The 27,685-nt window shown below is 38.7% G+C and overlaps 2 protein-coding genes across 7 annotated transcripts in view; one reads left to right on the top strand and one right to left on the bottom strand.

Annotated features, from left to right (window-relative positions):
- The window catches only part of ATM (ATM serine/threonine kinase), a 58,004-nt gene extending 53,880 nt beyond the window's left edge, over positions 1-4,124 (bottom strand). For 3 of the 4 annotated variants that reach the window (XM_030270356.4, XM_030270368.4, XM_072927657.1), the window contains exons 1-5: positions 3,997-4,124; positions 2,215-2,315; positions 2,017-2,129; positions 668-813; positions 80-244 (exon numbers count right to left, since the gene is read on the bottom strand). In XM_030270356.4, the coding sequence (XP_030126216.4) occupies positions 80-244; positions 668-813; positions 2,017-2,129; positions 2,215-2,286 (496 nt within the window). In that variant the 5' untranslated portion in view covers positions 2,287-2,315; positions 3,997-4,124. Of the gene's footprint in view, positions 1-79; positions 245-667; positions 814-2,016; positions 2,130-2,214; positions 2,316-3,709; positions 3,943-3,996 lie in introns of those variants that run through there. The other variant, XM_072927653.1, reaches the window with a different exon arrangement.
- NPAT (nuclear protein, coactivator of histone transcription) lies at positions 4,027-27,356 on the top strand. Of its 3 annotated transcripts, none has more exons than XM_072927670.1 (18): positions 4,027-4,263; positions 7,307-7,425; positions 9,042-9,102; positions 10,560-10,632; positions 11,099-11,142; positions 11,854-12,087; positions 12,597-12,678; positions 13,710-13,842; positions 14,336-14,427; positions 14,511-14,598; positions 16,350-16,446; positions 16,864-16,995; positions 17,755-19,437; positions 20,724-20,839; positions 20,933-21,098; positions 22,090-22,147; positions 24,183-25,344; positions 26,089-27,356. In XM_072927670.1, exons 1-18 carry the CDS (start codon positions 4,086-4,088, stop codon positions 26,164-26,166), a joined length of 4,596 nt encoding a protein of 1,531 aa, XP_072783771.1. In that variant the 5' UTR covers positions 4,027-4,085; the 3' UTR covers positions 26,167-27,356. The 3 variants fall into 3 exon arrangements, with proteins under 3 accessions (XP_072783771.1, XP_072783768.1, XP_030126240.4); XM_072927667.1 differs by having other exon boundaries at positions 12,594-12,678; XM_030270380.4 differs by having other exon boundaries at positions 4,030-4,263; positions 12,594-12,678; positions 20,933-21,041.
- The last annotated feature ends 329 nt before the right edge of the window (positions 27,357-27,685 follow it).

The following is a 27,685-nucleotide window of genomic DNA, read 5'->3' as shown; positions in this document are numbered from 1 at the left end:
CATCAAACAAAATAAAACACATCTAAAACATGTTTCTACAAAAGGAAAAGACATTTCTAAGTAGGCTCAAAAATGTTACCTGACCACTGCTGCTGGGATATCTCACACCAGTATTTCCTTACTGAGATGATATCCTTTAGCAATATACTACTACAGTCAGAACCATAAGCAGCACAACTTATTGGATCTCTTATAATTTCCATGACATAAATCAGAAGTTCCTGACATTTCAGTCTGGGTCCTCCTATATGAAGAAACAACATGAGACTATTTAATTAACAAAAATGCTACCAAATAGATCTGTAATAAATTGTTTGTAAATTTTACCTAATGAAAAAAAAAAAAAACAAAACAACAACACCAAACTTAGAAGTTCTGAAACAGTTCTATGAGGAAATATTTTCTTAAACTGTTTCTAAAATATAAATTACCAGTGGGAGGATATATCAGTTATAGACACATTGAGTAAGTAGAAAAAGGCACTGTGAACATCAAAAAGGACAGATAAGGAACACAAGTGATAGATTCACCTTAAGATATTTAAATAGCAAAAACCTGGAAGCAAATATGATGAGCCCTACATTGGTAACTTCAAAGATAAATTCAAAGTTGAAAGCAAAGTACCAAACCAAACCAGTATCTCTATATGATAATACGTATTACTGACGTTTATTGGCACATCTGATGAAATATTTGACCAAACTTCCAACTTCTTGTATTTTTTTCTGTCTTGCAGTTTGGGTTGAAGCAGATGCATTTGGTTTTGTCAGCTGCAGGTTTTTAAGTTCTTTCTGGAAATATTTCTGCAAGACACTTCAAAAATAAAGGAGAGATTAACCAAGGATCTGCTCATTTATGACTGAAGTAAAATAGGAAAATGTTGGTTTAGGCTAAAATGCCAGTTCCTGTTCTTCTCACAATTGTGATTATCAAAGACCAAACCCAACTGAAATACACTACAGTCCAAGCGAAAACAGCTTATAAAAGGAGACGCAAGTTTTAAAAATAACCCTTAGCAACTTGGAGTAGGAATCAAACTTTCCTTTAAACTTTGCACAGTGCTAAGCATACAACTTACAATTAAGAAAAAAAGCATTGCTAAGTATTTTTATTTATGCTGCAACATTATAAAACAAAATAATAAGAAGTAATTATCATTGCTTTTACTGCAAAAGCCTTCAAATCTTATTTCCTTATAATTTGAAGTTAATATATGGATTATGTCTTAGATCTATGAATAAATTACACTTTTCATGGTATTTGTCATGTAATTACTATAGACTTTCTGGCCTTCTATTTGAATTCAGTTTAGAGGCTCTATTTTTGTATTCCTCTTGTGTATTCCTAGTATATTACTGTCTCTAAAGCAACACATAAAATTTATCAAGTACTTTTTACAAAAATTTTGGTACACCTGTGAAACAAAAACTATTCCAATGCTGTTAAATTAAAAAAAACATAATGGAAAGCAGGAACCCATTCAATGAAAAGTAATAATTCACACAAACTTTTACCATGAAATTTAACTCTGGCTGAAGCTGCTGTAAGAACTTATCACACTCGTGCTTAGTCCAATCTTAAAGTATACCTGAAGCAGACTGTACCAAAGATTAGCCTCTAAAAACATGCCACAGTCCTTCTACTGTGTCTTGAGGAATTCAGCACCACAAGAAACTTAAACAAAGCTACTGGTAACCCACATAGGAACTATAGATTGAAAATCAGAAGCAAAGAATAATTTTCCATAGAAGAAAGTAACTATTATTTTTGCAAGGAAAAGAATCTACCCAATTAATGATTTTCCTAGCAGTTTTCTGTAAGGGATAAGTGTGGCACTTTTGGCCATTTTAACTTACTTCCTTTGGAGACTAAGGTAAGTAATTACTTGTTTATAAGCTGACAAGAAGTCTAAATCAATATACAGAAAGATAAGCATTAAAATAGGCCTAACAAACAAAAGAATGATGTCCCATTCAAGAAAATTATGACCATTCAGAAACAAAACCAAGAAGCTACCTAAATACAGCATCCCAGTTGAGTTGCTTTGCTTGTTTAGAATCAGAATTCCGGTCCAGCTGGAGAACTGTTTCAGAATCACGGAGAAGTCGCTTGAAATTTTCAATTTCCTTCTGAAAATGTATTACAAAAAGAATAATTTCTTATGATTCCCTTCATTGCTATTTGAGGTACACTGCCCAAAAGAAAGCTTATTACCCTTCGCTCCACAGCTTTCTCATTTTCAAGGCGACGACAACAAACCAGCAGATCGTGTAATGCAAGACTCATGGTTCAGCTTAAAGAAGAGTCATTTATATCTGCACACAGAAGAAATGGATAAAATAGTAATTATTGACCATGCAGCCAAGTAAAAAAAGTATACTGAAAGTCCAGTATCAAACAGAACCACGATGTTCAACGTTTCACCAAAAAGCTCATTTGCGACTGGGTCAGTCTTACTGGTTGAAAACTCAAGCAGTTTCATGTCAAGAATGTGATCTATTCCCACAGACAACAGTCACAGAATAACTGCAGAGAACCCCATCACATAATTCTGACTTCCTCCCTTTCTATGAGTGCTGAGTAGAGCTGGGCAGACAACTGAGAGGACAATTATAGTAAGAATGACAGAGCTAAATACACTCTGGCAAGTGGACCTAACTTTCAGTAGCTCTCTTAACCTGATACTGCCAGGAGAAGGCACCACCTGGAAAATGTTCTCACACTGTAAATTTTCATAGGTATGCACTATCTATTGACGAATCCCCAGGGACTAAACATGCCAAAGGATGATTAAGTATCAGTCACATGAAAAAGCAACTTTTTCCAATTCTGTGATCACTTAAAAGTATGCTTCTTCTTCCATAGAGCTTGTAATTAGCTAGACCTTGTATTACGTGAAATTACGATGCTGCAGATCAGAACCATGCCATTCTATTTAAATCCTCTGCTTCTACTTTTGCACCCTTAAAGCAGACCCAAGAGAAACCCTGTTTGGAAAAGACAGATCACACAAGCTGGAAGTAACTCCAAACACATGCTGCTGGATGTAATAAGCAAGGGAGAACAGGCATTCATGATACATAGCACTGCATCTTGAGTGCTTACATGACAATACAAAAACCGCCATTTAAATAAGCAAAACCTTAAATATCTACTGTCTTATACTGCATTTATTTCCTTTGGTGTCAATCAAGATCAGGCTGGAAATAAGCAAGATCAGAGATTTGGTAACTCATAGATGTGTGTGAAAAATAATACATTTTAAGTGTGAAGGCTGCCTGTACTGCACAACTGCACTTATTTAAATTAAATGTTCCTTTACTAAATTCAAGAACCATCCTGAGTTGGAAGGGACGCACAAGGATCCCCTAAGTCCAATTCCTGGCCCTGTGCAGGACACAAGAATCACATCATATGCCTGACAGTGTTGTCCGAGCAGCTCTTGCAGTCAGGCAGGTTGGCGCTGAGAGCTCTTCCCTGGCGAGCCTGCGCCAGTGCTCAACCACTCTCTGTCCCTCTGGTGGTTGGGCACCGGAACAAAAAACAACCCAACAGACTCGATGCTTTTGCTGGAAACGAAACGGAAACAAACTTTTCAAACACCCGCGGCTTCTGATGCGCTTGACCGAAAACTGCGGCAACAAGGGTCGTCTGCTGCCAACAACCATAACAGCAGCACTGAAAAATTCCCAAGAATGAATCCACGTACTCGTTCTCTTGCTGATTACAGTTTTCCAACTATCCCATGACGGCCGCCTTCCCGCGCACACGAATGACACATGGGAAGGCGGGCGCACCAAAACTATGAATGGCGGAGAGAGGAGCTGGCGGAGGCGCTGCGAGGTGCCCCGGCACGGGCACACAGGCAGCCCCGGTCCCGGCAGCCCCGGTCCCGGCAGCCCCGGTCCCGGTAACCCCGGGCCGCCGCAGCCCGCGAGCCGCCCCTCAGCGCCGCAGCCGGGGCCGCGGCCGCCCCGCCCGGGCCCAGCCCCTCACCTCGGCCGGGGCGCTCGCAGCCCCGCTCCCGGCGGCGCGGAGCGGGGCTCACGCGTGGAACCAGCGGCTGCGGGCGGACCTGGAAGCGGATGAGCGGCCGCGGCGGGTTCCGGCGGAAGGGGCCGGGCGCGGCGCTGGCTGGCGGAGTTTCCGCGCCTTCGCCTGGGTGGCGGGGCGGCCGGCTGCGCTCGGGGAGCTGCGCCCGCCCGTGCCCCGCTCCGCCTCGGGCCATGCTGCTGCCGTCCGACGTGGCCCGGCTGGTGCTGGGTGAGTGAGCCGGGAGGGACGGAGGGATGCCTGGGTGAGGCGCGGAGCACCGGCCGCGCCGGGAGGGCTCTGCCGGGCATTGTCAGCCGCCCGAGGCGCGGCGGGACACGGCCGGCTTCGCCCTTGACCCTTGGCAACGTCTCTTGGTCCCCCAGGCTGGGATTGTCACTGCCGGCGCTTATGCCGGGCACTCCTGGGCCGGCCTCGCCGCCCTCCGGCCCGGCCTGTGCCGGGGAGCGAACGCAGCTCGCTGCTGAGGGATTCGGGGCTGAGGGACCAGGCCGCTCCCCAGCCGCGCCTTGGGCTCGGCTTCTTCGCGAGTCCAGGGAAACGTGGTGGTCTGCGGTGCCCACCTGCACAATGAGTGCTGCTGAGCCGTGCTTAAACAGTTCCTGATTACAGGAGGAGTCCAAGCGTGACCCGAAATCCCAGGGAAGGCTGCGTTAAGGGTCAGATGGTTTTTCTTTTTGGCCGTGTTTCGCTCACTTTTGAGGATGCACTAAAAGTTCAGATTCCTGTTCAGAGTCTATGGCAACCACTGTGTAAGTGTGTTCAGGACGCTGGTAGCAGACAGTGAATCTTTTAAAATGACTTTGTGCTTTGGATTATTTGGATCCTGCCAAAGGTGAGAGCAAATTGATGGTAAGGAAAAATATGACTCACATATTTCCGTCCCACATGTAGAAAGTACATATTGGCACAGGTTGTCATGATTTCCTGGCAGCTTGCCCTGTGAGATTCAGTTTTCAATTTTTTAAAATCCAAAGCCATTAAAACTGAAACTCTCCTTCAGTGTTCCCCCAGCACAAGTTATTTTTAAATACTACCTGAACTGTTGCTTGCTAGTGTCTTGAGAAAAAGGCTAGTGAGAGATGCAATTTTTTTATTACTGTGAAGTAACAGGATTTTTAGAAACTCCATGGACTGTAAAAAAAGATTTGAATTCATACAAGTGAGATCTCTCATTGCGCTCTTCCAAACAAGATTGGTGAAGTTACAAGTTTTCAGGTAGAATGCTTTTCTTATGTGCTTACCAGCAACCTGAAGATGTAGCACACAATCTTGGCATCCTGTGTGCTGAGAATGATCCATCCTATCTTGTGTCTGTTGTGGCGTGGAGCATGCATCATGTCTGGAAAACCTCTGAGCAACCTAAAGTTGTAGAACAGGACAGTCCTTGTAACCATTTCTATTCTCTAATAGGGATTCCTCTTCTGTGAGACATCTCTGAATTTCAGTTGGTAAATAGACTTCCCAGTGCAAGCTCTTCCATCTTTCTCCCCCAAGCCCCACACGAAATCTTTCTGGTGCTGTGCAAGTTGATGAGTATTTGTTAAAGAAACAAAACTAAAATTATAAGCTGAGCTCACACACAAGAAATGCATAAGAACATTTATCTTTTCCTATTTGATAGAGTGAATGTGTACTATGGGTTGGACATTTCTTAAGGTAGAACAAAATACTGAGTAATTTCCATACGTTCAAAATGTATGACGCCTTTTGTGCCTTTGATTTTGGTGTCCTATGTCATTATACAGTGTGTGCACAAGCACTTTGGGCCAGCTGCACAGGCATTTTTAGCCTTCAAAATTCTTTATTACCGGGAAACTGGTGTATGTCAAACGTGCCCGTATGCAAACATTCAGTCATCCCTTGTGATACTGTAGTAGTAGGTTCAAGAAAGAAAAACTGCAACTTTTTTTGTTAAGTGTTCAGGTAAGGATGATTGTAAGAGCAGTCATACCTGCACAGATCAGAGCTCCACTGAACCTAATACCCCATCTTCCAGCCTGGACCATAGTGAGATATCATTGTGTTTGTGGAGAAATACACGTTCAGCCACTTGTGGCTCGAGATTTTTCTAGGAAAAATGTAATTGAAAAATTAAATAGGATATTCCTTTTCTTTCCGCAGGCACTACTGATGTTTTCTGTCAGGCCTGCTTTTACATTGTGATTAAATTCACAGTGGGTATTCCCAGGCTGTGTTTAATTTTCAAGTTTGCCTACTTGTTGAAGACATGAACAAGACTTGCATGATGGAAATACTATTTGTTTTCTTCAGCTGTACTCAGATCTGTGAAAGATATTTGTTCTCATTTAAATGGCACTTGAAGGGCACATTTTTCTGCAGGCATTCATGAACTGAGGTAGAGGATTTTGGGGGTCCATTGAAATAGATAATGTATATATCCTGCATTGTATAACTAGGCACATGTTTTATTTTATCCTTAAAACATTCCGTGCTAAACTCTGCTAGGAGCGAGAAGGAAGAAATGTTTTCTCTGTGTTTGTTTGTTTTAGAATCCTTCATTCAGATTGGTCTATTTCTATCTTTTAGTGTTTAAGGTGTTTGAAGATTAAAGCAGGGTTAAAATGTTTAATTAAAGCAGAACATATTTGATGAAAAGAAAACTTTGTCAGTACATTTTCTGTGTTGGTAACTACTGATTCTTAGGGTGTAGAGAGCAAAATTTGCATCTGGTACATCTAGCCTAAATGAAAATTTCTGTAAGTGTGGGGGGGGAACCTTTTTCTGTTAATAATTTTTGTATAGTGCCAATATTTTTATTATATCTTATCCACTATTGCAGCAGCTGTACAGGTTTTACCTATTTTGAAACAGTACAATGTGTGGAGAATTACTCTTACATAGCAATACATTTCATTAACAAAATATTGTAGATTTCCATTGAAGTATCAAATAGGGTGGTTCAGCCCATATGAGGGTTTGTTTGTCAGCCTTCTGAGCTGAGAACTTTTATTTTCTTGTGTGTAAAGATAAACTAAAATTTGTTCATATTGCCTCAATTCCAGTTTTGAGTACTTTGAAAATACAGTATCATTCCAATCTATATTTTTTCTCTTCTGGGTTTTAACTGTTAAATATCTGGTAGGAGCGTATGTATTTTCAAAATAATGTCACTTTCCTTTTATTACATGGAAATTTTTATCTGATTTTTCCAGCAATGTATTCAGATTTGATACCTATTGAGCAGAAATAATGAATGAAATAGCAAAATTTTCCATCTAATTTGTTGCAGGCTATTTGCAACAGGAAAATCTTCCAGCTACCTGCCATCAGTTTATTCTGGAAAGCTCAGATTTGAAAGAATATGCAGAGCACTGTACAGAAGATGGTTTTATTCCAGCCTGCTTGCTGGTGAGTTTGTATTTGCAAAGCAGAAAGTTACATTGTCTTGCATCCATGGAAAACAATATGGTGGATTTCTCAGTGCAGCAATTAATTCTCAAATGCTACTTAAAATGTTTGCTATTTGATTTGTTTAGTGTTTTTTCATCCTGTGATATTAGCAGTTATTTGGTTTCTAGTATTTAAGCTTACTAAGAAAAATGTAAGCGTGAAATATGCAAATTGGTTTCAGAATATTATGCTCAGGCTGCCTTACAGATTTGAGGTTGATTTATGGAAGGGTGTTGTCACAAGGGTTTTATTGATTTTAGGGCTGCTTTTGTAATTTATGAGATCACTTTCCTATTCTAGGCATGGCAGCCAATAATTTTCCATTTCAGGTATATTGTAAATATTTAGGTAAGACACCTCAGATTTGTATAAATCTAACAAATTTGATTGACAAAAATTGTGTTCAGCCTTCTCTCCATTTGGTATCATCTGCATTGTTCTGGGTGAAAGGCAGGATTTTGGGTGTGCATAAATAGTGTGTAGCACCTCTGTAGATGCATGTGTAGAGCTCTAGAGCATAATTAGATAGTTTGCATTTTAAACAAATTTACAAAATGGAATTTTTACTATACTGTGTAAATCAAAGGATTGAGGTATTGCTGTGTATCAAACTTTTTGTGTTTATGTGTGTGTTCTGTTCATGTTTTCTGTTCATTCTTCTAGTATATTAGTTAATTTCATTGTCTGGGACTTTGTCCATAGTATTCATACTTCGTGGAAGTTTTTTCCTAAGGTCCAAGGTGCACCTTCTTGATGCACCTTTTCAAAACAAACTATTGAATTTATTTTATTTACAAGTTTTCAGTCATCTGCACTTTGGTGGTAGGGGGTTAAGAACCAAGCTATGGCCAGCAAAAATTAAAAAACCTATAAAAATATAGATAGGTTATCCAGATTAATAAAACATTTTATAATCATCCTTTTCTCAGTAGAAATGTTTTTCCTATTATTCACCTAAAAGTGATAGCATAGTATCTAAGACAAAATTCTTTCTGCAACTCAAATACTTGCAATAAAGTGCTGTATTTGTCATGTCTTGTAGAGTTCCCACTAGTAAACAAGAGAGGAAGGTACAGGATAGTGGTAACTTTAAAATTTTAATTATATTTGTGTCACCTAAAATAACAGGATGAGTAAACATGATAAGAAGGTTAATACTGTGTGACTGTTAAAAATTTTGCTTCAGACAGAGGTTCCTTCACGTTTCCGTCTTAGTGCATGTTGTTTTCCAGCATGATACATAGTCATTAGTCTGTTACTGCTCATCAGTAACAGACTAATGATCATTATGCTGTTCATCATCTAATTTTCATGGTTTTATTCAATAATAAAAAAAGGTGAGTGAATGTCAGACAGCTCTAACTACCAGTGTTGTGCCTTGAGAATAGAGTACTTCGCATTTTGGGTATATTAGAGGATTTTGTACCATTGATTGCTCTCTACTAAGTACAGTCCCTTGTACTGAGGGCCAGCATGGTGTAGACTGTTGAAGAGCTCCTTAAATATCATGTGCTATAGCAGAGGAAGTAGAAGTTATTAGTGAAAATTCTAAGATCAGTTGGTTTTTTTTCCAGTCGCTGTGTGGAAAAAACTTGACAACAATTCTTAATGAGTACGTAGCCATGAAAACAAAAGGTAAGCTTTCAGAATAAGGTGTCCTTTTATTTTTATTTATGTGTTGTGAACTCCTTGAGGAAGAGGTGTATGGTCTTAGAGTAATCCCCCATTTTAGGCACAGTTTGAAGGTTACCATATTACGCAGCCAACAGTCACTACATCTAGTGAGCAAAAGTAATTGATTGTTGTAGTTTGCATATGCCAGCATATATTTTTACTTCAAATGTGAGCATTTTTATATCCCAAAAGCATAGAGATATAATAAAATGTGCAAGATGTATGGGTTTATGCTTGTGAAATTATACTGTTTATTGTTTATACTATTAATAGGAGGGGGAGGTGCTTATCTCTCTGGTGACCAGCAACAGAATGTGAGAAAAATGAAATGCTGTGTCAGGAGACATTCAAATTGGATCTTAGGAAAGGGTTCTTCACTGAGAAAGTGGTCAGTCACTGGAACAGGCTACCCAGGGAAGTGGTCATGGCACTGAGCCCTGTCAGAGTTCAAGGAGAATCTGGACAATGCTTTTAGTCATGCGGTTTAGAGTTTGGTAGCCCAGTGAGGAGCACGGAGTTGGGCTCAATGATCCCTATGGATCCCTTCCAACCAAGGTATTCTATGATTCCATTAAATAATCAGAAGGAGTCCTATGGTATGAAATATTTCTTGTCTCATTTTTAAGACTAAAATAGTTTCAGAACTACTTAATATTTTGTATGAATACTGTAGGCAGAGCTAGAGCATTTGCTGGTTTTGAAATTAGTTATCAAGCTTCTGAATGTTTCCAAATCTTACAGGTTTTTGATATCTGTTGTATGATCATATTTTAATGGTGTTTGGTTTTAAAAATCATACATGGAACATTTATGAACATTTTTTTCCTTTCACACTAGGTCTAACAGAAATGGTAACTAAGATGCAGATGTACTTCCTTCAAAATGCTTTGTACTTGGCATCTTGAAAAACTTAGTAAATTGAATTATTTACTTATCTTTTCCATCACACTTCTGATGTTTGGTGCTTCAAAAAGACCATATGTTTTTACCTGTTTGGGAAATATAATGAAATAAACTATACTTTTAAAGGCCTGTCTGCCAGGTTATGATTTTCAAAGGCACAAAAGTGATTTGGGAATATGAATACCGTTTCCAGAAGTGAGTTGGAGGGCATTAGCATAGGTTAGGTTAGCATGTGTTTGCTGAGGAGTAAACACCATGTGCAAATTCCAGCAAGAATTATAGTAATTAATTCAGTTTCATCAAGGCTTCTAAACCAGAACTGTATACATGTCAATCAAAATTCTTTAAATTAGGAGTTATGGCTCTCTAATAGAAAATTAAGAAGGCAACTAGACATCTAAAGTTAGATGATGTCTGAAACACTCCATAATAATTATTTTGTTTGTGATTTTACTTTTCTCTCAGCATATATCAGTTTTGGGCATAAATCAGTTTGTTTTTATGGTTCATTTTAGAAACAACAAATGAAGTTCCAGCAATGATGTCATCTCTGTGGAAAAAATTAGACTATACACTTTCTCAGATCAGGTAATGTAGTTTTGAAATTAAGAAAGTAATACTTCACTCTAAAAGTGAGTCCCTATGTAGACCAACCCCCCCTTATCATTGTATGAGAATGGTTTAGCTCTCTGTTTCCTTTGAGAGACAGTGAAAAAGATGGGTATGTTAGAGTTGGTAGTTGAGCAGACATTTAAAGATTATAAGGCGGGCAATAGTGTGAGCGTGTTGTCTTCCTATAATAAAACAATACACTATGACTCATTTAGAATCTGATACCTTTGTGGTTACTTGATCAAAACTGAAACAGTAAGCTTCACTTGAAGGATCTGTGACGATTGTTGGAAAGAATGAAAAGAGTAATCAATGGGTTTTTCTGAAGGAATGTGTGGTTAGGATCAGACTGACATTAACCATGTGGTAGGTAATGCCACACTGTGTAGCTGAGTGCTTCCATTATGCTCCATTAATTTCTGTTACTTGCTTTATTTTTTAGGAGCATGCAGAATTCAGATTTCAGATTTTCTTCTAACCAGAGGAGTAAGTAACTGAGTCAATTCAATGGAATCAATAGGTTTTCTGTTAAAATTATCTGTTTTGGCAAAAAATAGGGGCGTATGTAATGCATGTCTCTTGTCTTCAGTGTGGTCTGTGGATTGCTGTAATGAGCAGGAAAGGAAAATAAGAAAAGCTGAGCTTTTTGCAAGGGGCATAAATTCTCTATTATAGCATTTTCTCTGCTCAAGAAACCCCTTTGGAAGTTTACATGGTTAAAAGGTTTAAAAACTACTGCTTCACTCCTGAAATTGCTAACTTAATTTGTGCTTCATAGATGAACTAAAAACATAGCTGGTCTAATTATAATGCAGTTGGATTTCTGTAGAAGGGGAACATAAAAACATATTGCAGTCTTGTAGCATTTGTCATACATACAAATATATATCCAGCCAAAATACAAAAACATACTTGTTGTATCTAAAGTTGTTTCTTTCATTACAAAAACTGAAAATAAGCTATCAACAAAGAAAAATTGGTTTACTTAAAAATAAGTTTTTCTCTGTAGTATTTTTACTACAGAGTATTTTATAAGAAAAGAGAGTGTGAGATATAGATACTGATTGTTCCCAGATTTGAGATTCATTGGATTGGGTGGTGTTCTGTTGTTTAAATTTTTTAAACAGATTTTGTATGAATATCAGTAATTTTTAGAAATTCCTTTATCATATATTTTCATCCTGTCTTTATTTCCAGTACGTACAAGAAGTGGAATTGTAGAAATGAAAAGGCAGAGAATGCTTCAGCAGTCAGCTACTGCAAACTCAGGACTGTTGTCAGTAGCCCATCAGTCAGGGCAACAGAATTCCTCTTCTTCTGTTGTACCTCCTCAAGTAATTCACAGGCCGACAATAAATCAAAGCATGCCGCAGACAAGACTGACTACACTGCTTGTGAACCAGTCACAAGCTCAAGAAAACAAGATCAATGGTAAGTTGCAAAAAGTTTTAAACCTTATTTTTCTGTGAAAAATCTATGGCTATTGGTGGAAGTTTTCTAAAGTCAGGGCTAATCATCTTCCACCAAAAAGCTCCAGAAAATTCATGCTTTGTTCCCCAGCTCTCCAAACTGGTTCAGGTGATTAAAAGAAAATAAATGTCCAAAAGAGAGATGGCTCTTGCATACTTGCTTGCCAATGTGAGTTCAGAAATCAGAGGTGCATTAATTTGTGGTTATTCTGTTCTCTGCTCTCACCCTCACCCAAATAACTTGTTTCATCAGATAGGGATGATCCACATTAAGTGGATGTCTATTTCAGGATACGTCTAAAAGGACTGGTCCTCATTTCCATGATAATAACAAATTATTTTGTATGACTTTCCAGGAATTGATTGGAACATAGTAAGCAATGTGTAGATTTTGTAGAGCTTTGACAGTGTCGCTGGAAGAGGTATTGGCATCATGACTTCTATTTTTGTTTCTTTTTCTATGTAAAGCAGGAGGTCTCATACACATTCAAGTTCCAACGTCACAAGAACGAAAGCTTCATTCAAACTTGCTTTCTCCAGGAAGACGAAAAGGGTAAACAGGGATGTGGGTTTGGTTTTGGTTTTTTTGTTTGATTGTTTAGAAATTAAACAGTATTCTAACCTTTGCTGTAAATTTTGTTCAGTGATGAAATGTTTCAAATGTAAGATCTTGGAGAGGGGGCCAGTGTTTGATGTTTCACAGAGGAAAGGGAAATCAAAGAGCTTAACAGCAGATTGATAGGAGGCTACTCATGCTTCTTTGTGTACACTCTGTCTTTACTCCACTATTAGACATAGGCAAATAATCTTGGAGCTGAAACTTGGTATTCCTTCTAAAATGTCCTTTTCAATTATAAAAATTCTTAATACTCATACAAATTTGCATTTAGCTTTGTAAAACTATTGAGTAAATTTTGTCAGAAAAGTATTAATATTTGCACTAGAAGTCGTGTGAAAAACTTCTCTTACGCTAGTTTTGCATTTTTTATTCTCTGATTCAAATGTCTATTTTTCCCCAAGTCTTCCTAATCCGTCTTGATTTTTTAAATGTAATTTAGTGCCACTGAAAATAGATGTTTTCAGAAGAACCTACACTGTCTCCTATAAAAACATTAATTTTCCTATTTATCAACTAAATTCTTAACAGAACTTAAGATTTGTTTTCTTCTTTGAAAAGAAGTGCTCCTTGAGAAGTCTTTGTTTTCAGTGGTAATGCCCAAATCTGATTGTGAGTTGCAGTTGACTACTACCAGTCTAACTGGCACCACCAGTTAGAGTACCTGTAGTGGAGGGGCAGTAAATGCTGAATAGTGGGCATGGAATTCATTCTGCCATTGTGCCATTTCCCTACAATCTCTAAATTTATAACTTCTCTAAAGGCAGACACAATAGATGCATAAGAGATGACAAAACAGGTACCAGCTTTTACTGCATTTTCAATATGTAGTTAATTTTCTGATGATTAAAATCTTTTTTTTTTTTTTTTTGCTAAAAAGGAAGAGAAGCACTTGATTTACTCACCATTAGGTCTACTGTTTGCAATTTTCTCATAAACTACATCATAAATTTCCTGGTATGTTTCAGTGAATCTCAGAAGAGGAAAAGTATTGCAACATCTGGACCTCTCTCAGCAGCTAGAAGCTCTCAAGACTCTGAAGAAGCAGTAGTAGAAAAAGAAAGTGAGCCCCTAGAAGAGTTAATTGATGGTAACTTCCCAGTGAGTATATGCCTACAGAAGGTATTTAGACTTAAGAAACAAAGTCAAACTCAAGAGAACTTGTCTTAAACATGTTGTTCTTCCTGGTTTTTACAGAAATTACCTTTAGAAGATAAATGAATTGGTTTGTATTTGAACTAGCTCTTGTGTGTACTAAATTCGTAAAGTTGATATGGCTATGTAGAGTTTTGTTTTTCTTGGCTTATTTGCTTTGGTAAGATACCTGTAGGCTGTCAGAACACAGTAATTCTTTAGAGAATGGAAGCCAGAAGGCACAATAAGCCTCACTGTACTTTAGGAGAGTAGAAGTACATGAATGTTTTACGTTGATTTTCATAGCAATGTAATGCAGTCACAGATGACTCTCTGTTATAAAAGTCTTCTCTCTTTGAATTGATTTTTAAATTATTTTTTACCGGTTAGTCAGAAATTCTTGCTCCTTTTCTAATGATGTTAAAAATAAAAACCTGACCACTTCAAAACTGTTTTCCAGCAACTGGTCATTGAAAATGCCAGAGAAAAAATATTGAGCAACAAATCTCTTCAGGAGAAGCTCGCTGAAAACATTAACAAAATCCTGGGGAGGTAATAAAAGGAACTTCTGAACTTCATATGTTTTCTTATTTGATTTATTTTTGAGTTTTGAACTAATGACATACGTGTTGCAGTGATGGCAGTGTTGCTCAGGCCCCTAAACAGACAGACAGTGGTCCCACAGAACAGGAGACTTCAATTGATGAAATCCTTGGACTTCAGGTAGGTGTAGATTGCCCTGTTCACATTGTTTTTAGGTCCAGGCATGTGAGAATGATCAGTTATGGGAACTATGCTGAACCTCTGACATCTGAAGATATTCTCTCTTCTTCCTATCCTTTCTTTTTTGTTTCTGTTTGCCAGCACAGCTGAGCCTCCCTGATGCTCCCCTCTGTGCAGGGGCAGCTCTGCAGCTTCCCTTGCAGAGGTGTGAACTGCTGGGCAGGTTCGAGGAGCTGAGCTGGCAGGACACTGGTGTTCTGCAGGAGCTCATTTTGTGCGAGTTTAGCATTCTGAATTAATTCCCAGTGCCTGTCCAAGGCAGCATAAGTATGCTGCAGGGTCGAAGCCCAGGGAGTGGGATTGTTTCTGGCAGTAATTAGCTGGTAACCCTACACTCAGAGTGGATTTAAGAACTCTGTCCCAGGCACCAACTGCCTGCTTCTCACTCAATGTTTTGTACCAGTAATTGGCTACCAGTTTCTGACTGGGGATCTAATCAATAGCCTTAGAGAAGAAAAAAGAATTTAAAATACCTTGCTGTCTCTAAATTTGTTTAATCTGATCTGATTTTTGATTTGCTCCAAGATAAGTATGGATCATTTAGTGTAGCAAGAGAAATTATTTTTGGAGCCTAAATAATGGTGCTTTGTCTTCAAATTTAGTATTTTCTTGCTTTTGGAGGAAATGTGTGTTCTGCTTCTACAAACTAAACATAATTATAGTGTTCTCCCTTCATTTCTCTGTAAGTCTGAAGCTGGAAACCACAGAATTAAAAAGGATTTTAATGAGGGAAATTTCACAACCCTCATGAGAAAGACAGGAGAGTAGAGGCAGTTCCCTGTTTATGAAGTAGAGGTGTCTGGTTTATAAATGCTGTTCTTCTGTTGCTTGGTGATTTTAGGTCAGTTGTCAAAATACAGAGCTAAAAAGCTGTATTCCATTCTTCTGGGCAAAAATAAAGCAGCTTCGTGGTTTGGTTGGAGTTGCTGATACAAAATCAAGGATATAACATGGAATATCCACCCTTAAGGGTGGAGATATATATCAAAAAAGGTGGAGAGATATATCAAAGGTTGGAGAGTGCTTAAAGGGTCTCCAGAAAGGCAGGAGAAACTTTATATTTAATCACTTGAGTATGTGCTGGATACTCATTTTATTCCTGGGCTTCCACAGAAAAAGAATCAGGAACCTTAGAGCACTGTCCCATGTAGCTGTGCTTTCCAAAATGCTTTCCACAAAGAAGTAGTTGGAGGTTATACTACAGAACATTAAATGGGTATATGGAATAAAATTTCCATTTACTTAATGTTGGCTTCTAGATATATAATATAATCAAACCTAAGAAATTAGCATTAATTTGGGTTGTTTTTTTTTTACCAGTGGTTTGCTTGGTACAGGCTCACAGCATCCATACCATGTGAATAAGCTTCCAGTGCAGCCTGAGATTTAGTCTTCCTTTTTGGTTAGTGCTGGCCATTATGTGGAGAATACTCCAGTACACACGTGGTGGGGGTGATGTCTGACAGACACCTTTGGGTTTTGGAGAACCTTATTTCTTAAGCTTCAATCACTAAGAATTTTTAACAGACATTAAATTTATGGCAGAAACATTCCCAGCATTAGTCTTTATGTTTATGTGCTGAGCAGAAGTAATAGAAGTAAAAAAAAATCTGAAAAGAAAACAATTCTTGTCTGTTTTTAAGTTATTGAAGTAACTGTCTAACAGTTCTGTATATAATGTCTTTCCTCAGGGTGAAATTCATATGTCAGAAGAGGCTATCCAGGACATTCTGGAACAGACAGAATCAGATCCAGCTTTCCAGGCTCTATTTGACTGGTTTGATTATGGTAGGCTACATTGTACTCAGTTGTACTGTTACTGTAAAGCATCCTGAATGATGCGCTTCCCCAGCATTGCTTGACAAAGCAAAGGAATTCAGCAGGCCTCTTGCAAGAGAAATTACATTGGTATGCCTTTATACAGAATTAGATTCTTAGATACATTTATACACAGCTATAAAATACAGCATTTTTCTGTGGCCGATATTCTGGGTTTGTGCTGGCTCAGTTTTATTGCTGTAACTTTAGACACTCCAGCTCTGAAGGATGATAGTTTATACTTGTTTGCTGTTTTAAAATTTTCTGGTGTATCCTCACATGAACCATAAAAAGACCTTTACACTGTGTTTCATTTAAAAGATAGTGATGACATGTATGTGGAAAATTGCATATTTAACCATTCTTCATGCTTTATTTTGAAAATAGGAAAGAGCAAAGTAAACAAGAACCTACCTGCTGGTATTTCTGGTCGGAATGGAGTAGAAAATGAAATCCTGGTGGCTGAGGATAGCCTGGAAACATTTGGAAGTTCTTTAGGAACAGAAGAAGCTAACAGATGTATGGGTTTTTTTCTCTAAGATTTCTCTGTTAACTTTTCATTATGAAAATATTTTCAGACAATTTGCACATTTCAGAATTTTCTTTTTTCAGTGATAATGTCCATGTGGACATTTACATTGCATGAACATACATATACACCTGGCCTGTTACAAAGTTTCAGTCTATTACATTTAAAAGTAGTCCCATCAGTGTACTTAAAAGTTGTACTTGATATGCTCCTTAATGCAAGCAGACTATCAACGAATGGGTACTTCGCAGTATCCATCGTGGAACGCAGAAACAGATTATTTTACATATAACCATATTAATATTTTTTCTCTATTCTATAATGTATCTGTTAATTAATACAGAAAAAAAGTCTTACTCTGGCCAAAGGGGATGTTAGTCTGTCTCCACCATTCTTAACGATAGTCCATGAGTAGCAGGTATTTAGTTAAAGTATATGAGAAGTAGAGCCAAGAGGTTTTTATCATGAGATGGTTTTTGTGCTTCTGGAAATCCGATGTAGTGACCTTAGATATTTACATGTTATCTGTGTACTTAGTAGTAATGTACAAACTGATTTTTCAGATTATCTAGTATGTGTATGTATTTTATATATATTCCACTCAACTTGAACGTAAGGATGAGTAAGATTATTCCCACTTAGTTTCATGGGAAACAGTTTTCCATTGAACTGGTAGTTATTTCTAAAACACTCTAAAAAGGATCATCTGTTCTAATAATTATTGAACTGGTTTATTCTATCTTTTACAGGTGATAATTCTGGAGAACCACTATCATGTAAAGGCTTTCAGTTAGAAGAAGCATCATGTGCCTTGAAGACCAGCATTAATGATGATGATATGGCTAAGAAAAATCCAGCCAGTGAACAGCTGCATGGAAACTGTAAACCAAGGAAGCAGACTGAAGTACTTACAGCCATTACCCCTGAACATATTAGAGAGCTTGAAATTGCTTTTAACTCGGTGTCTGATTTGACTGAACCTAACAAGAGACAGAGTTCTGATAGCAAAAGTAATGAACACTGTGCAGACACTTATGTTACAAAAGAGTCATCTACATTAATTTCTGAAAGTGAGAGTGCTATGGAAATTGAAAAAGACCCACCAAATGATAGTTCTCGAAGTAGTCCTAATTTAGAATATGTTCATCCTGCTACTCCACAGATTCCTTTGATTTCAGTGGCAGAGGATACTATAGCTGGTGAAAACAAAACTGATTCCAGAAGTGAATGTCAATTTTCACCAGACACATCGCTGTCTGAAAAAAGACTTCCTGGAAGCCCTTCTGATGGGAACCCTGGCCACAATGTACTACTGAAAAAAAACAGCTCATCCATTTCTAGCCCATTGGCAGATGCAGGAAAAGAACAGACTGTAACCAGTGATCCAGCTGCCTTGCCTGGTGTTTCACAGGAGAACTCCAGCCACCCCTCTAACCATCAGGACCAGAGCACGCAGGCAGACTGTGCTGTGGGATCTGCAGTGGACATCACAGATGTTGACAAAACAGAGTTGCAGCTTGAAGCTGTTGATACTTCTAACAAAACTTACTCAAATGATCAGCATACACTTGATAAGCCTTGTAAGAAAGATTTTAACCTCCCTTCAGAACTGCCAAACGCAAAGGGTACACAAGGAGAGATGCAAGAACCTTCATCTTCTACAAAAGTAGACACTGATAATTTATATTTCTCATCTGGTGATAATGCATGTACAAACATTTCTGTAGTATCCACTGAAAACAATCTTACTACCTCTGAAATATGCCACTCACCACTCCCTGAAACTGCATCCTCAGCAGAGGAGTCAGGTACTGAGGCCAAAAGTATAAGCAGTAGTCAACCAATGGATGTTGATCCTTCTAATATAATGTCCCTCAAGATCATCATCAGTGATGATCCGTTTATTTCATCAGACACAGAGTTAAATAATGCTGTTTCCAGCATCACAGGAGAAAATTTGCCTACTATAATATTGTCATCTCCAGCCAAATCTCCAACCAAAACTGCAGGCTTGCCCAAATGTCTTACTTCAGAAGACACAGAAAAAACTGTGGATTCAGCTCTGGCAGAGCAGAATCTTCTTGTGCTTAGACCCAAGGATCCTGTGGTCACCTCGGTTAACACTCAGAATGAAGACTGCACTGGTTTTTCTGTTGCAAGTTCAACTCATCTTTCCAACGAAGGGGGATTTATACAGTTGATGCCAGCCACAAGCACAGCTTTTGGGAATTCAAGCAACCTTTACATAGCCACATGTATGACTGATCCAGCAACCTTGGGTGCAGCTGTAACACCATCAAATGTAGTTGTATTGCCTGGCAGTTCTATGCCCCTGGCTTCACAAGCTCCAGCTGTACAACAGTTGCGGACTCCTCCCAGATCCAGCAGTACATTTCCAACAAACCAGACTGTCTCCCCAAACTTCCCACAGGGTAATCTCATTATTAGAAAAGTACTGAAAATATGGTGTTTCTACAGTGGTTTTGTTATTTTTGTTTTTCCCCTAAGTGCATTAAAAGTAAACAATTATTAAACTGCTCTGTCTGCCACTTGAAACTATCCAGGAGTTACTTTTTTTTTAGTATATTAGTTGCTAGTAGAAATGAAATAAAACTACGAGAAGTCATTGATCGGGCTGCTTTGAATAAAAAAAAAAAGCCTCATATTTCAGAAGCTTAACTGATACGATTTTAGCAGCATCAGATGTAGGAATCATGTTTTGGTTTACATTGGAAAGAATTCCATTACTTCGGCTAAATAAAACAGGTTTTTATTTTAATAAGATTCCTGTTATAAATTGAATGCTCTATGTTATAGGTGTCCATATTTTGTGTAGATAACTGGGTAGATGTAGCTAGTCCTTCCCAAATAATTTCCTTGGTTTTGTTTCATATTTCAAACCTAGTCTGCGTTAAAGTACATTTAAGTAAATATGAAAGTATAACATTATTTCTTTCCATGATTTAAAATTTGTACAAGTATCTTTATTACTACAGCAATAAAAATTTTGAGTGCTTTTGGAAATGAAAAAACCCAGCTATAAATCAGCTGTAATCACCACATTTAGATTTCTTTCTAAGAAGAAAGAACTTAGAACTTTCTTGCAGTTACCTTTAAATTTCTGTGTGTAGTCATTTAATTGAGGTCTGAGGCCAGTGCAGTCAGAGACCAGGTTGTGCAAGGTACACACAAGGTACGTGCAAGGTCTTAGGATTACAGCCTTTTCTGCCGTTCGGATTTCTTTATGCAACTCTTCAATGTTTTTTTCATAGAGAGAGGAACAGTTTCCTTTCACTTTTGAAAATATTCTTCCACTTTTCAAATAATGTGCTAGGATAGTTTCCATATTTTATAATTACCATATATCTGATAGCTAAGTAAGATATTTAATGTTACTTTTACTGGTTTTTATAAATGACTTTAATTTAAAGCTTAAACATTATGATGGGTTTATCATACTTTATTTTGAGCTACCTCTTACAAAGGAAAACAGACTTTAACTAAAGAATTCCTTATAAACGAAAGATAAAACTTGTGCTTACCCTGTTTTCTAGTAGTGAACTATAACAAAGGGCAGTGAAGTTTTCCTAAAAATCCAGAGCTTTTCTTGCCACAGGTTTTGACCATGCATAATTTTAAGAAATCCTGTCTTGAAGCTTTTCTTTTCACTGAAGTATCTTTAGTTTCTGTACAATCTTAACACTTTGGTATTTTTTAGGTTCTGCCATTATAATTGCATCTCCAGTGCAGCCAGTTTTGCAAGGAATGGTGGGAATGATACCTCTCTCCGTCGTAGGACAGAATGGAAATACGTTCTCAGCACCTGCCTGCCAGGTAGCACATCACAAATAAAGATGTTTGGGATTAAAGCTGGAGTGATAAGAAGTGCTTTGGTAAATTGTAATAGAATATTTTGATTCTTTCAAGGTTCTTCACATGCCTGTGGCTAATCCAGTGTGCAGTGGAAGTGTCCCAAAGCTTCCCATCCCTCCCAAATCACAGAAGATTCCTGGAGCAAGAAACAAGAATAATGCAGGTGCCTGCCTTGCATTCTTGAGAGGGGCAGAAGAAAAGCAGAGGGTTCTAAGGACAAGTCAGTTCTAAGTAAAAAAAGTTTTATAAATATCTCTGCTTCTATTCCTGGCGACTGCTGGACTGTCTTGAGAGTGGTCTGTGCCTGCAGTTAGACATTTGTTTGCTCAGTTTACAAAGAACATCCAGCATACAACATGATTCCAGTTTTTGCATCAAGCTTATTTCCAAAATGTAATATTTTGAGGCTTTCATGCAGTTTTAAACATTTACTTTTCTTTATGTTTCTGGTTATTTTTCATCTTGTTGGTTTTAAGTAGTTTACTGCTGTCATTGGAACTGAGCCACATAGTAAGGAAGATATTGGAAGAGTCATCAGTTCTAAAAATGTATTAAGGAAAAATATTTATTAGAAGTGTTGCATGTTTATATAAAAAAATGCACTCTACTGTCTGTTTTCCTTTTGCCCTTTCAGGTATATGCTTCTGTATATTCTTTTCATTGAGACCTTGCTGCTTTAAATAGTTAATTGTAACAAGATTGGAGTCATGTTCCTTTCTCAGTGTTGGAAAGGGGTAGAGAAAAATAATTGAAAATAGAAACATTGAGTTATAAGGACAACTTGTGCTTTAGCCTCTTTGCCTTTTTAAAAAAGAGTAGGTTTGCACATAAAAATGAAAATAGAATGAATTTTCAAATCAAGATAAAAGCTAGGATTGTATAGTAGCTTGCATTCTGGTTTGCTGATGGATAGCTGAGCATTCCCTGTGTTAATTTCCTTCTACCTGGAAATCGCCACTGTTCATTTTTAAGTTTAGGATAGTTTGTTTTGTCTTGCCAGAGCTGTGTAAAGTGTAGACAGCAAGCTTCTTCTTTGTTCTTAGTTGGGGACCTTTGCTAGTCTACTAATTAGTAAAGTTTAAAGTTACGAAATGCTGTGGAGTTTGTTGCTGGGCTTTTCTTTATTGGTTCTCTGTCAGGTGAAATGTCATTGTACTAAAACTGTGAAATTATTTACCCGTCATTCATTAATATTTCATCTGTTGTTCCAGGAAAACTGGTACCAAACGTAGCTGAGCCTTTGAACCATGCAAATCCTCGAACACAGAGGTCAGTAGTGCTAGGTATTGAAACTTGCTTGCTTTTTCCTGTCATTAATTTCTTCATCCAGTATTGGTGAAGAGAGCAGCTTTTTTCGGTAGTGGCATAAGCAGTACCCCCTTTCCTGCTGCCTGTCTGCTAGGAGTATCAATACAGATGTGTGCTGGGACTGGTGCAGCCTCTGCTAGAATTGTCTTGTTCCAGTTCCTGTGTTAATTTTGTATGGCTTTGTCTTCATTGTCTCATGTCTCAGTTGTCAAATATTGTTTGAGCAGAGTCTAAGCTACGAAAATTTCCTGATACATTTACTGTGAGATTTAAATGACTAAAACCTTTGCTTTTTTCTTTTCACATGAGTGGTACCCATGGTTTTGTAGTGTAGTCTCATTGTCTTTACCATTCTCTGACCAAGATCCAGTAGAGTTTATTAGATTGGGTTCTTCATCTGTATTTCAGCTGTGTATATTAGAACTCTGTTTGGTCATTTAAAAAATGAGAGCTGAATGCAAAGATGGCGAGGACAACAGAATGCTAACTTCATGTTGATGAACATATCTAAATTTCTAATTGGGGTAGGTATAAGTTTTCTGTTGGCAAATGAGAGAAGGAAGCAAGGCTGCAGTAGGAACTCTCCTTACCATTAATGGACTTCTGAAAGAAAAGGATGTTGGAATGAGCAGTAGAGTTTAGGAGGAGATCCGAAGTTCAATTTAAATGTAAAAAGTGAAATGATTTTTTTTTGGAAAACTAGCACACACTTTTAAAAAAACTACCTATTTAGAACTCACTTAAAATGTTGGAAAAGTGGAGATAAAACAGGAATATTAAAGTCAACTTATTAAAAAATCCCAACCATATATCAAGTTATACTATATACATGCATGCAAAAAGTGCCGATTTTTTAAAAAACTACAGAAGCAAGATCTTGGATAATACCGCTTTAGTAATTCAGAATTGATCTCTGGATATATGTTTTGCATAGCAAAGAGAGCAAAATCTTTCCTGCAAAGAAGTGTAATTTCTCATTTCCTCTTTTACCCTCTGTCTCATCTCAAATTTCATGGAAAGAAAACAAACTGCTACCACTCAGACCTTTTCTACCATTTCAAAGTTACCAAAGTTAGCATCCCAAAAACTTGACTTTTCCTCTTAGAAATCATAGATATTTATGTGCAGGGAGAGAGCCTTACAGGCATAGATGAGTGATGGTGAAGCTCCTCTTGGAAACGCAGCACAAGCCAGGCAGAGGGCAGAGACAGAACAGTGGTACAAGCTGACAGAGCAGAAGCATTTTTCTTTCCACAGTGCTGTGGTGGATTTTTCACATGAATGGGGCTGGCTGTCAGGTGGAGACCACACCCCAGGGAGTTTGGATGTTGTTGTCCAGATGCCCACTGTTGTCTTGCTCAGTGTCCCACCATGCACAGCAAGTGCATAGGGAAGAGTACAAGGCACGCATGTGATTACATTGTCCAATATATTCTGGCAGCCTCTTAGGAATTCCAGCTCTAAGGATTCCAGAGCCGTAAGTAGTATTCTGGGATGGACTGTCCTGTCATGAATGCACTCAGTTTCTTTTTGAAGTCAAGTAAGCTACCAGCATCCACAAATATCCCAAGGTAAAAAACTTCCCAGGTTTAGTTGCATGCAGTGTCCAGACCTCTGTGTTGTGTTTTGAACCTAATACCAGTATTATTTCATGCCCTTAGTTTTTCTACTGGAAGATACAGCACATAGTGTCCTTTTTGTGGGCTTTCTTCACAGAGCTCTGTTGCATTTCCCCTCAGTGGTCTCTCTTTCCAGGCTGAGGAACCCCAGTCTACCTATTTGTTCAGTGTACAGACTCTTTTTCATACCAAGAAAGCCTTCTCTGAGCTTTCTGCAGTTGTCATTCCTTACTCTTGGTCTTTACGTGTTGATAAAGTACTTGTATTTAGGATGGAGAGAGCTTTTTAGAGGGATGGATGGGGATTTCCAGTCAGCTGAAATTCATTTGCCTAGTAAGAATAAACATGTCAGTGAAATGTTTTCATCTCATTTTCAGGGCTGGAAATTGGGACAAGCTTACCAGTGCAGAACCAGGAAGGAAAGTGGAAGAGAACTTACCTGTTGCACCAGCAGAGAACACAAGCTCAAATTCAAGACAGAGTGAGAGCCACAGGCGAGTGCTTTGCTTTGATAATGTCCTGCCCACTCCAGGAGGAAGCACCCAAATTCAGGCTCCTAAGAGTTCATTGCAGAAAGAAAGAAATGAAAGCCCTTTATTTGCTGTTGACCCTGCATCCTCCTCTGCTAAGGCACAGGTACCAAAGAGAGACAAAGACAAAACATTGCCCAGAATTCTATGTAGGCCAGAAGTCAGTAGCAACAGAGGCACATCTGCAAAGGAGCCACAGCCCGAGCGGAAGGTGGCAACTGCAGGGCTTTCATTAGATCCCTTCCACAAGACAACAGCAAACAAAGAAAATGAGCTCCGAAGGGACACTGATGAAAAGCAGAAGAGCCAGGACACTACCAAACTCTCAAACGGCCAACAAAGCGTTGCCTTATGGAATGAGAAGACAGTTGCTTCAGTACAAGAGCTGAACAAAAAGCAGGGGTCGCTGTCAAATGGGGCTGGCAGTGGCAAATCATCGGTGTCTGTTCCTTTGTCCTCAAAGGAGCCGAAGCGAGAACCCGCTAAAGCTTCCGGCCAGGGCCTCGGCCTGTCCAGCCCGTTCGGTAAACAGTGTGTGGAGATGCTGCAGGACATCCAGTGGCAAAGCCCTGCTGGAAAGACAGTTGAGAACGGAGAGCTGCCAGTGCCCCGGACGCCGTCGGGAGTTGGGGACAGGCACACGGATGACACTACTGACAGCGTCCGCACCCCGACCTGCCGGCGCTTCGCCGAGGACAGCGCCACGCCCCGCATCATGGTGCCCCCCGCCACGCCCGACCTGCCCGCCTGCAGCCCGGCCAGCGAGACGGGCAGCGAGAACAGCGTCAGCATGGCCGCACACACCCTCATGATCCTGTCGCGGGCGGCCATCGCAAGGACTAGCGCTGCAACCCCCCTCAAGGACAACACCCAGCAGCTCAGGGCTTTGAGGAGCACCGTAAAGAAAAGGAAACTGGAGGACTTAAATGAGGGGGAGAGAAATTCTCGTTCTGCGAGTAGAAAAGACCTTCAGAGCTCTCCAACACCATCCAAAAAAAAGAAAATCAAGGCAAGTATAAACATCTGCTTCTTCTAATTAAAATTCTAAATATGTATTAGGTATCTTCATGTATACTATTTGTAATGGAATGGTTCAGAGGTTCTAGTGCAAATCCCCGATATCCTATTTAGATTAGCCAGTTTTTCCAGCTTTGTATCTTGACTGTACTCTGAACTAAGCTTTCTTAATATTGGTTTAGTCTTCGGATACACGTAAGTAACTCCTACTAACTCTCTAAATAGGCACCAATGACAATTACATTATTTCTCCTAAAACGTGAATGAATTTCTAAATTCCAAGTTTGTAGGTGGAATGTAGGAATTAAGTGAAACTCAAAGTAGGCCTTACTAGAATTCAGGCTGCTCTTGCATCCTTGTTTAGAACCATTAGTGATATTCCTGGTCTCTGTAGTGTGCAGCACTGTGCCTTTGACTTGAGGATTTAAAGGCAAATAGCCAAGGTGTGAGACACAAAAAGGTGTGTGGATGTAAATAACCAAAAAGGAGTATAACTTTGTAATTCCCATAATTAGTTTTAGCGTGCTCCTGAAACACCAAGACTGGAAGATGCTCCATTCCTTGGAGAGGGGGGCACATGTGAAGGGCACATGGCAGTGTCTGAGTTCTGGGGCAGATTTGTGCAGGAACAGATAAAAGGTGGATGGAAGAATGAGGAAGAAAAAAATGCTTGCAGAGTCTTCAGTTCTCCCAGGTTCTTTATATTTAACACAGTTGTTACTTTCCTCTCCTACAGAAAAAGAAGCTCCCAAATTCTTTTCCAGCAGGAATGGATGTGGACAAGTTCTTGTTGTCTTTGCATTATGATGAATGAACCAAAAGAAGTTGAAGTGAGGCCATCTGAAGCTCAGTGGAGCAGTGCTGAGGTTTTGCATGGGAAGAGAAGTTAACTCTAAAGGGCAAGTTGCACTTTCAGTGCACTGAAGTTTCACTTTATAGCAAAGTCGTGCTGATTCTGAAGCAGGTTGCAAAGTGTAAATATCATTGAGTTGGTATATGTTTATTTTTGAAAAAGCACTTACATAATTATAGAGCCATTTAAATTGCAAAACTGTAAATTTGTAAATGAAATGTAAGAAAGATTGTACAGTTCCTGTTAGGCCACGTTGTCTGTGTTCTGCTGCTTTCTCTACTTCTCCAAAGCGCTCAGCCAGTCTGTGGAAAGGTGGTGTTTGTCATTCACCACTCTAAGATGGGGCAGCTACCTTGGCCACTTCTCATTGTTTTGCTGAAAGTGACTTAAATATTCAGCTCTAAGTGGCTTGTGCTCACACTCTCTCATTTCAAAACTGTCAAACCCGTGTTGTAAGGCTTTGAACAAAATAACAAAAAGGCCAGTAAAACCTCAAAAAGCACTTCTCATTTTGTGGAGCTTTTCCTAGCCAGTCATTCAGCCAAGAACTTTAATTTGGACAAGCCTTCTCTGTTTACATTATTTTCTGCTGAATGTCATTCAAATGCAAAAGCTGTTTTTAAGCAACATACTTTTGTGTGGGGTCATGCCTCAGTATGAATACTTCAACTGAAGCAACAGCTAAACAAGAATTACAGTGTGTAATTCACAATGCAAAAGTCAGTTCCCTCACCTTTCATTTGTACTGCTGAGAAATTATACTATCTGACTCTTAAATTTTTAGCCAGATATGGAAAAATTTGCATCTCATTTTTCTGTTTAACATAGAGGTTGTCATAGCTATTATAAAAACTGTCTCCAAAAGGAGGAGCTCAGCCTCCATTTTACTGAATGAGCACACCTTGCTCCAAAACTACAGAATTTTCTTTACTGGTATTTCTTCCTTTGTTCTCAAATTGTTGACATCTTAAAAAAAAAAATTGCAAGTTTTCTTGTAAGAGATCTGTACAGCAACAGGGCAATGTTTCAGATACGATACAAGGATTCCTAAGGAACAAAATTATGCAGTAGATGTTTATATTAAACCCATCCAGTAACTAAATACTGCATAGCATTTACAGCTTGAATAAATATTTTTGTTTTAATAAAAAGTTGTGTGTTTTGCTTAATGTTTTTAAGTCCACTAAGCAGCTTTGCAGATACTGAATAGAAAAGTCCTGTTAGTTGTTTTTAAAGACAAAGAGTCCAATATTAAATACTAAGTTCTAATAGCAGTTGTCAGAGGGACTAGGGCAGGCAAGCACCAAAATTATCTTAAGCATAAGATGCTTAATAGTGATGGTGACACTTAAATTCATTTGCTGTTTGAGACTGAAGGTAACTCTTGCCTGGGCCATCCACTACCCACCATAAGTTTCAGCTCAGGGACTTTGGTTCTAATGAAGATGTGAATTACCCATTGACTTACATTGGAAAAAAA

The sequence above is a fragment of the Taeniopygia guttata genome, chromosome 1 (assembly GCF_048771995.1).
Source record: "Taeniopygia guttata chromosome 1, bTaeGut7.mat, whole genome shotgun sequence".
In the NCBI taxonomy this organism is placed as follows: Eukaryota; Metazoa; Chordata; class Aves; order Passeriformes; family Estrildidae; genus Taeniopygia; species Taeniopygia guttata.
This window is presented reverse-complemented; position numbering and strand designations above follow the sequence as displayed.

Coding starts and splice junctions, on each gene's coding strand:
- NPAT (XM_072927667.1), top strand. CDS start 4,086: ATGAGCGGCCGCGGCGGGTTCCGGCGGAAGGGGCCGGGCGCGGCGCTG. Junction 7,426..9,041: donor TTATTCCAGCCTGCTTGCTG/GTGAGTTTGTAT, acceptor TTTTTTTTCCAG/TCGCTGTGTGGAAAAAACTT. Junction 16,447..16,863: donor ATTTGACTGGTTTGATTATG/GTAGGCTACATT, acceptor TTTTGAAAATAG/GAAAGAGCAAAGTAAACAAG.